Source organism: Zerene cesonia, chromosome 19 (assembly GCF_012273895.1).
Source record: "Zerene cesonia ecotype Mississippi chromosome 19, Zerene_cesonia_1.1, whole genome shotgun sequence".
In the NCBI taxonomy this organism is placed as follows: Eukaryota; Metazoa; Arthropoda; class Insecta; order Lepidoptera; family Pieridae; genus Zerene; species Zerene cesonia.
The window spans coordinates 6,515,090-6,524,972 of NC_052120.1; the positions used below are offsets into that span (position 1 = coordinate 6,515,090).

The 9,883-nt window shown below is 31.1% G+C and overlaps 3 protein-coding genes across 5 annotated transcripts in view; 1 reads left to right on the forward strand and 2 right to left on the reverse strand.

Annotated features, from left to right (window-relative positions):
- LOC119834472 (carnitine O-palmitoyltransferase 2, mitochondrial) overlaps positions 1-2,479 on the reverse strand; it is a 5,287-nt gene extending 2,808 nt beyond the window's left edge. Inside the window, exons 1-5 of the mRNA XM_038358842.1 lie at positions 1,744-2,479; positions 1,270-1,448; positions 919-1,189; positions 613-803; positions 363-532 (exon numbers count right to left, since the gene is read on the reverse strand). Coding sequence (XP_038214770.1) covers positions 363-532; positions 613-803; positions 919-1,189; positions 1,270-1,448; positions 1,744-2,354 — 1,422 coding nt within the window. The 5' untranslated portion in view covers positions 2,355-2,479. The remainder of the gene's footprint in view (positions 1-362; positions 533-612; positions 804-918; positions 1,190-1,269; positions 1,449-1,743) is intronic.
- A 749-nt stretch (positions 2,480-3,228) lies between these two features.
- Positions 3,229-6,302, forward strand: LOC119834721. Of its 3 annotated transcripts, none has more exons than XM_038359188.1 (4): positions 3,229-3,424; positions 3,592-3,814; positions 3,929-4,068; positions 4,564-6,302. In XM_038359188.1, the coding sequence occupies exons 2-4, from the start codon at positions 3,604-3,606 to the stop codon at positions 6,064-6,066; spliced, it is 1,854 nt and encodes a 617-aa protein (XP_038215116.1). In that variant the 5' UTR covers positions 3,229-3,424; positions 3,592-3,603; the 3' UTR covers positions 6,067-6,302. The 3 variants fall into 3 exon arrangements, with proteins under 3 accessions (XP_038215116.1, XP_038215117.1, XP_038215119.1); XM_038359189.1 differs by having other exon boundaries at positions 3,232-3,375; XM_038359191.1 differs by having other exon boundaries at positions 3,234-3,371.
- A 1,207-nt stretch (positions 6,303-7,509) lies between these two features.
- The window catches only part of LOC119834722 (protein expanded), a 13,566-nt gene continuing 11,192 nt past the window's right edge, over positions 7,510-9,883 (reverse strand). The window contains exon 5 of the mRNA XM_038359192.1: positions 7,510-9,871. Coding sequence (XP_038215120.1) covers positions 8,868-9,871 — 1,004 coding nt within the window. The 3' untranslated portion in view covers positions 7,510-8,867. The remainder of the gene's footprint in view (positions 9,872-9,883) is intronic.

Consider the following 9,883-nt stretch of genomic DNA (forward strand, 5'->3'; position numbering starts at 1 on the left):
TGTAATGTATATATATTAAGGTTTTTATGATGTTTCAAGAGCAATAAAGAGTTAATAAATAAATAAATAAATAAGAATATGACATTTTCTAAAAAAGATTCCTAGCTAGATCGATTTCCCCCTATATACTAAATTTCATGAAAATCGTTGGAGCCGATTCTGTGATTCCAATTATATATATACAAGAATTGCTCGTTTAAAGATATAAGATAATATAAAAGAAGGGAGTATTAGTTAAACTTCTTAAAATGGAATAAAGAGTTGTATATCTTAATAAAATATTCTAAAACATACAAAAATGAAATACAAATAAAAGACATTGAAAAATCCAAAAATTAATATCGTGAGTTTAGAAAATTTACCTGAAATCCCAACTGCATAATACAATCGGGACTGACTTTAAACTTTTTGCAAGCTTCTTTATTCAGACCTTCATACAATATATAATCAATACTTAATGATTGACACCATTCATTGTATTCTTTTTGAGCATTTTTTACAAATTCTTTTGATTTTCCATCCAAGTTGAATTCTATAAGAAATTTATTAGAACATGTGAGGTTTTCATACACAATCAACCAAGTTGTAAATTAAACATTAAAATCAACATACCCAATCTTTTTACAGTTATATGGTTAGAAGAGGGTTTAGTGTCTGGTTGTATAAATGGCTTTCCAGTTGTCTCTTTGTAAACATCTTGAAAGAATCGTAACACTGCCACACCATCACCCCATGAATGTTCAAAGTTAATACCAGAAACACCATCTTTGGTAACAATTAAACTAAAGGATTTGTCAAACCACCTGAGGAAATTAATGGTTGTATGTTATTTGTTAGACATTTTTCAAAATATTTGAATGTAATTATTTATCATTTGTACACTGGTAAAGATATGGTAACACAAGATAAATTTAATACCTATTGTCACCATCACCATGAAGAAACAGCTTCAGAATTTTATGTTTGTCATCATTTATGAGATCATCATCTAATACAAGATTGAAAATAGCCGAGTCAATCTTCCGCAATGCCTCAGCATTACCAGTTTCTTCTAAATGCAATCTTTGTTTTGCCCATTCATTTCTGTTTTGGCATGTCAGGATACCTAATGGATGATCAGCTTTTGCTGAAGTATCATTTATTATTTGATTCATATTGCCAAGTATTTCTTGGGGTGTTAGTAAATTTCCTGAAATCAAATACTTATAATGGCATAGAGTGTATGAGGTTTAAAAACATAAATTTATAAACATAAAACAATTAAAATACCATCAGAATCAAGTACGTCAAATACATAAAAGTTGCCTTTTCTTTGTATAACAACATGCTTGCTGCTTGGGTCTCTGAATATTCTATCCTTATTTAATTGTGGGATACGGGTTGCATTGAATAAGCCAGTAAACTGACTCATGTCTAGTGGATATGCTTTAAATAAAAAAGCTCCATACCTAAAAAAAATAGAGTTTATGCTTAAGAGCACATGATAGAAGTGAAAAGTTCATTGGCATTCACAATCAATTTATCATCTATCTGTGTCTTTCTCAGGACTTTTTCAACTTAGAGTGTGACACACCATTAACTTGGCACCTATGAGAAAATATGTGTATGGTGCACCATTTTTTTACATAGAGCCCTCTTTTATTCAATTAACTGTCTAAGTTTGTCTGTCAAAGCTTCCTATTAAAAATGCAGCAATTATAAGCTTTTTTTTCACTTTTACAAATAAAAATATAAAAAAATTACCATGACAGGCTCTCAGGTAAAAGTCCAGTTACAGTTCTGAATAGTTGTGTGTTACTTTTTTTTGGCTGTAAGTGAAATACCTCAGGTTCCAACTTACTCTCTCTCAACGATAACATGAACCTCGAAGCCGAGACCAAAATATTGGTCGCACGAATCAACTGATTATTATATTCCGGTCTAGTATCATTTTGAAACACTATTAATGGATTGTAATTTATTGGTAAAGGTGCACGATCTCGTAAATAAAGATCAAACCAATAATCTGATATATAGCTTGTATTTTTATGGGCCTTATCTTTAGATATTAATTTCATTTGTAAATCCTTTCCTTGACCCATTAAAAATGCATTTGTTCGTTTTTCTGCATTTGCATATTGTTCCGATGTTAATAAAGGTCTCAATGCATTTAAATATCTATCTCCTGTTTTAGATAACTCTGGTATAGGCAGCCGTGGCAATGATTTTTGGAAATGCATAGTTGGTACGCTACTTTGTTGTAAAAATTGATAATTAGCATCTTGTTCACGTTTAACTTTAGTTGCAAAACGTTTATACTTATAATTACTAGAAGCTACCTGAAGTGTGCCGGATGTTTTGTATATTCTATGCATTTTTATCTATTAACTTAATTGCTAAACTGTGTAAAAACGAAACAAGGCAAAGTAAAAAATAAATAATCAAAAATAAATAAACAGTACAAAGTTCAACAAACTACATAACTGTCAATGTCTTAAAATGAGTTACATTTACATGATACGTCAAGATGTAGAGCATAGATTATATACAAATATACTGATGTAGAGTGAGAGCCACAGATTAATGTCATGTAGTAGGTACCTAGGTAGGTAAGTCATAAAATTAGAAAAAATGTAACCGGCTTCAAAACCATTGCTTTTATGCTAAAATGCGAAAAAGATGCACATCCCTGGTGCGCCGTGTGCGGGCCAGCCCCAATGAGATCATGCGTTGTATAGCGAGCCGGCTTGACTGCTGGTATGTCAACCACTGGTGCAAACTTTCTGCTTCCATTATAGCATTGTAGTAGTGGCTGGCATACCTAGTAGTCACAATTATTTTATATAAGTCATAATATACTAACATAGTTTTTAAGAATTAATTGTTACTAACAAAATGAGTCTGAGTTACTTGAAATTAAATAAATATATAATAATAGAGCAATAATGATAATGTGTAGTAATTTGTTTTCAGAGTTCCTTACCCATGTTGGATACTCAAAATTCCACATCCGTGTGTTAATCTGTCTATCTGTCTGTCTGTCCGTCTGTCAACACGCTGTAGAGTCGGACAATTGAAAAGTTACGATTTTATATTTTTACGAAACTCTTAGTCACAGTAAATACTTCGAATGTATTTACCGCGTCTTAGTGTTACGAGCCCGACTCACACTCAACCAAATTTTTACTGAACGCTTTTCATGGTTTTTCTAATACAGATACTGACATCTGACATATCAATATTTGACGCATGTAAATTCCAATTCTATTTTTGTTTTGATATTTACAGGATTGGGCCGTGATATATTACTGGCTCTGCGGATTAGGCTAATACTAGCACCTATTCATATTTAATTATAAATAAGCTATCGCTAAGTGTACCGGGTGACCTACGTAGGTACCTATTGATTGTAATTTCAAATATGACAGTTAAAAATTAGTTACAAGTAAGTTGTACTGAATGTTCTATGTATAGTCACGAGTGCTCAGTGTTCACTCATTAATGAGTGCTATTTTCGATGATTGGTTGAATTAGATCAATCATGAATTGTGTTACTTTCTGAACATTTATTTGGTTCCATCACGTGTTGTAAGTGAATTTTATAAACTTCAGGTAATTATCAATATGAACGATATAGAGGAAACCAGCACTACGAATGGTGTAACAGACCTTGAGACGTTGGATTTTCTTCGCGGCGTCAAGTCGTCTACCTGTTTACTTCTAACTCCAAGCCCTACAACCTTGGACTTTAAGCATCCACTGTCTGAAGAAATCAATGAAGGTCCATTCTTAAATTTAAATGATGATAACAAAAGTGTCAACATTGGAAATTCAGGTTTGGCACTATTCCTTAAAGTAGTTTCATTTTATATATTCATACTCAACTATGAAACATAATTTATTGTCATATTATCATAATTAAATTAACTTTAATCATAAAATATTTCAGAAGCCAGTGCTGGAGACTCAAGTTCTTCTGGAGATTCCAACTCAGTGGTTCAAGATCCAGTTAGTGCACAACTTATTAATAATATAAGTATGCTTGATTATCAAACACTTAGTAAGAATGGTGATATAATTATGGGACAGGTAAAATATGTTTTATATATAATATGGGCATGTATAAATAACACTAATCGCCAGTTTAAAATCTTGATAAAATCTTTTTTCTAACATGACAGATGATGTATGGAAATTTACATCAAAAATAGGCTGTTAGGGACAAATAATTGATTAATATTTCAATTTATAAACTGGCTTTATTTAAGTAATTAATTTTTCACAAAATTGTCATAAAAATATACATGTTATGGTGGTGTATGGTGACTCAATTTTGCATTTTGTATTCTTATGTTACTTTTTTAATAAATAATGAAATTTCATAAATTATAATATTATTTTAGGAAATTTTAAATTGAAATGTTATTTTATTATACAGTATCAGTCAATTTTAATTAAATTAAGTGATTTGGGCACAATAAAGTTTAGAAATGATGTAGATAGATATCAAATGTAATGGGAAATAGATGGTATATTTTTAGTAGTTTAATATTCTTTTATTTGAATGTTTTTTCTTTGTTTCAGCCTGAAGGCAAAGTTCATGGAAGTATCAGCTTAAATAACAGAAAACTGCCAAGCTTTGTGAATTGGAATTGGAGTCTCATTCGAAAAATTCTTCTTTGGTTTGTCCTATCGGGGCTTGTTGCTTGCCTGGCCGCTATTATAACTATGGTGGTGACTATACCCAAAACCTGCAATCCTGACCTTCCATGGTATCAAGGTAAAGTATTTTATGAAATATTCCCTGCCAGTTTTAAAGATTCAAACAATGATGGCATAGGAGATTTAAAAGGATTATTAAAAAAAATAGATTACATCAAAGAATTGGGAGGATCAACTATTAGGCTGAATTATATATTTGAGGCACATGATTATCCTGAACATTATTATAATACCACATCTGTGGTACAAATTGATAGAAGTATTGGTAATTTAAAAGATTTTCAAGAGCTTGTATCAACTATCCATGAGAGAGAGATGACTATCATACTTGATATTCCAGTTTTAAGTGTTGTAGATTATGTAACATTGCCTATCTCAAATCACTCACTCGTAGCAGTGAATGACTCTGTTACAAAGAACATTGATGTCACATCTGCTGCTATTGCATATTGGAGTTCGCAAAATGTTGATGGATTCTATCTTAAAAATTTGGAGGATTTTGTTGATGATGTTAACTTTGGGAAATCCCTTCAATTTTGGAAATTATTATTAGGAAATGGAAAAATATTAATGGCTAGTGAACAAGCACTGAATATGGCAAAAGGGGAAAGTCTCACTGTTCTGCTGAATAGAATAGATCTTATTGATGTTCATTTGAATCTGAATGAGGGCATTAATGATTTGAAAAACCACATTAACCAAGTAATTTCTGGTACTCTTTGGGAAAAACCACACTACCCTTGGGTGCATTGGAATATAGGAAATATAAATAGTGAAAGAGTGTCAACAAACAATATCAATAATACTCTAGCATTGACCGCTCTGGAGCTTATGCTACCAGGAACAATAGGTATATTTTATGGAGATGAAATAGGATTAGGCAGTCTAGCAAAACATGAAATAGAAGGTGATTTCCATGAACATGAGCATATCCATAATCTTGTTCCGATGACTTTTACCAACAATGAAAACAGCAATAATGGAGTTTTACCATGGACTGATAAATCTGTTTTAGAACCAAGATATCACTTTTTGTCTATCATCAAACAATTTATTCAATTGCGGCTGGATACTCCAACCATATATTTGAGGGCAATTTATAAGGATGGAGATATATTGAAAAATATGGAAATTCGAGAATCAGATGATAATCTTGTGGTTATTGAACGTTGGTATCCACGGCGAAACACATGTGTATTTGTGGGCAACCTTGGTAATAAGGCAATAACAACAGATTTGTCTACTATGTTTTATGGGGGCATGGTTGTAGGTGGCACAAACATTTCCCTTGTTGGTGAAGTTCTATACTTTGATAAGGTCACCTTCCCTCCAAATTCAGCTATCATATTAAAATTAGAAAAGTAACATAACTATGCAGTACCAAAACATTTCAGGAGCATGTCTGTTATTTAATTTGATAGAAAAATTTTTATAGCAAATTCGTGTGAGTTTGTAAGATTACACTATTATTTAATACTAAAAATGAAATGCCAAAAGTGTGACCATGTTTTAGTCATGTTACTGTTCCTTGATTAGTATAGTTTTATGAATGTGTAAAAAAATTATTTGGGTATAAAAGTGTTTATTATATCTATGACTTCATAGCCATCTAGGCTATGAAGTCATATCTATGACTTAATAGCCTAGATTTTGCGATCTAAAATATGATTTTGATCTTAACATTTATTTATGTTTTTATTTTTCTGATTTTCGCTAAAGTATTATTGCTTCTAGTCATAAATATTATCTTAGGACATAAATGATATTATGTGGACACAAATAATAGTTCATAGCTACTTATTGTCTCATACCGGTCACTTACATTACGAATGCGCAAACCCACAAGTGATGGACGACAGCTACAAATATTTTTTACATGTGTGCGCAAAAATTTGTATATTGCCCGTATTTTTGCTCACATGTGAGTGACCCGGGTAATGATCTGATCTAAATCTTTGTACACTTCTGTCTTGGTGAAAGATTTACTCAGTATTCTTTTTAAAGGTCTTTATCGCCACCATAACCCTCTGCGTACTAAATTTCGTTAAAACCTGGGATCATTTACGAGATTAAAATGATATGATATACAAACATACATGTACAAGAATAGCTCGTTTAAATTTCGTATATATGTATAAATAAACGACATTTTGTCAACGATAATATATTTAATTATACTCCAGGTTTGGTTCATGATGTTCTAATTAACTGTGTAGTATCACATTCCCTCGCATTATGTGCCGTGAAAAAAGAACTTGGACCAAGCCTGTCGTATAATTACAATAGAACTTAATTTCAGGAAAGTTCGTTTAATTGTAAGATTATCTACTTAATTATTTACGTTGTAATTAATATAATATAATAAACACTTAAGTTGAAACAAATGATTGTATGATAAAATCTCAATATTTTTACCAATTGTCTAGATGCTAATGTTACCTACATTTGTATCATTCAAGAACGCATGGCGTTATGAAGAAAATGTATACCTTTGTTTTTATAATTTTATGAAATATCTTATTTATTAATGATTACACTGAACATTATTTGTTATTGATAAATTTATTTACCTTTCTTATGTACGTATTGTAAATGTCATTTATTTATGAAATATATCAGTGACTCTCAAGTAACTTGTGAATCTACATAAATTTAATCCAAAGATATATTAAACTTAAGCTATAATTAGTTATCGCATCGACATCATGTAATTCAATCGAATTGTTACAAAAAAAATACTATGGTAGTAGCTATATATATATATAGCTAAAAAATATAAAATAGAGTAGGTTATAATAAAACACTCAATTGTATTTCTTATGGTTTACTATACATTTGTACATACTGAAACATTTAATGTACTTATAATTATTAATTATCAACAATTGTTTATGTACACTTTGTAGCGAAATAAATATAAAAATTATTACATTACATTTTCTTTATTTTCTAACTACGGACTAAGCTATGACTTTAACATATTCATTAAATATTAAATTTAACAAATATTTTATAAATAGACTACTATTTGAGTATTTTGCTTTTTTGTTTAGAAAATTCACTATTTAATAGAGAATTTTAACATTAAACATTTTATTTATTCAGATATTTGCCGTTATACATTGCAGTTGTTAAAGACGGACATTAATGTAAGCGACTATGATATATTTGTGTAGTAAATTAAAAATGTATAATATAAACTTGTTACCCATTTGTCCAAACTAACAGTTTATTATATATTTAATTCAATCATGTCTCTAACATCAATGGTCTTTACTATTTATCTAGAGAATCATTTACATTCCTTATGCGAAGAGAAAATGTTAACATAATATATTAACAATTATAATTATTAAGCATCTTACAGATATGTTGAGAATTCATAAATTAACTTTAAAGAAATATGATATAAGTTGCAAGAATAAAGTTAAATTTTAAAAGATTTTAAACAATATAAACATTTTGATTCACACCTTGTCTCAAATAAATAAGTACAATGCTAACTTTTTAACCACATTATTAAGTCAATATTTTTTTGTTTGTTTATTACCTCATAACTTTTTACTGGGTGAACCGATTTTGTTGATTATTTTTTTATTTAAAAGGTGCTTCCTGGTGCCTCCCGTGTGATTCCATTTCAATTTGATCTATCAGTTTTGACAATTTGAAGGCGGTTTAGTTTTATTTTATTATAAAATTTTAGTATTTAACTTAATATGCCATAATACATATATCCTAATTGTATTCATTCCAGGTGTGATGTACTTTCCCTAATATTAAATTATCTATAAATACACGTAGTTCGAAATGGTATTCATCAGAGAAATTTGTGTAACTAAAAGTAATGTTTTTTGACCGCAAATCTTCAAAGCTTTTATTTTCTTTTTGCAGCAGTCTAAAGCCAGATTACATTTCGCAAAGAGTTGAAGGCTTGCTTATAATCATGCCTTTACGATAAAATTTTACTCGATTTCTCTCATGTGCACCTACATTAGTTTTAAGTCATATAATTTTAACAGAAATTTTCGAACGCGTTTATGGAAATGCATGGATTTCAGTCTTTATTGTTAAGATGAAAAAAAAAAAAAGAAAAGAGCATAGCACTGGAAGGATTCACAAAAAGTAATTTGGTTGCAAATACAAATTGCATCCAGTATATATTCATGTCATGAGCTAGGTTGACTTTTCTTACTCTTAATAACACTCGGATGCATAACGTACGTATTAGACATAGCTCTAGGTGTATGGCTTTCAGTGCCAGGTAATGCTGGGAGTTTATCTGTTGGATTCCTTACCAATATTCTTTTTTGAGAACCTGTTACTACTTTTCTTGTATTAATGTCTGATTTATTCCTTAAATCTATGTTGTCGGTGGTGTTTTGATTTAACTTTGCACATTTACGATCACTTTCACATTCACTTAATGTCTGTTTTAATTTCGGTGCACCAAATGCTTTTGTCTGTTTTAACAACGATCGATCATTGCACAAAGCAGCTATAAGTGGCAAGTCTAAGTTCTTGCTTTTTTCCCTAAGAATTTTTATATCTAGATCACAATTAGAGGAGTCCTTCACTTTATTAACACACATGTCACTGTTAAAGTTACTACTACAACTAGAACTATGGAGTTTTATTTCCTTTAAGTGAGATGTAATTTTCTTTTTATGTTCGTAAGGCGGTGGTGGAGGAGGCGGCATTCGTCTTGATTTTAGTGGCGGTGGGTCTTTAATAATGAGCATATTTTCATGTGATTTAGTCCGATTGAAATTTGTGGATTCTATAATGCGCGTTGGTATTGGAGGTCTATCCAAATTTATGGAATGACTGCTTGTAGAATTGCGGCTCGTCATAGAGTACCAACTAGTACGCGTGCCTGGGATTTGAACATAGGAATCTGATAAATTTTGTATCGACCCGTAAGTGGAAGAACATGATAACGACGTAGAAAGGAAGGGTGTACTTCTGTAATGCAAGGCGCTCTTGTGCATGTTCGATATACGAGATTCAGTTAGTTTGTGGTCGAGGTAGTTTTGCTGCGAAACAGAGGGGTCTTGAAGTGGGTAGTATACATAATCAACGTCACTATATAGCTGTTGATGGAACATAGGATTGTGTGGTGGAGGTGGTGGCGGCAGCCGGCTGACGGGGGGTGGTGGGGGTAATCTTGCATGTCGCGGAGGAG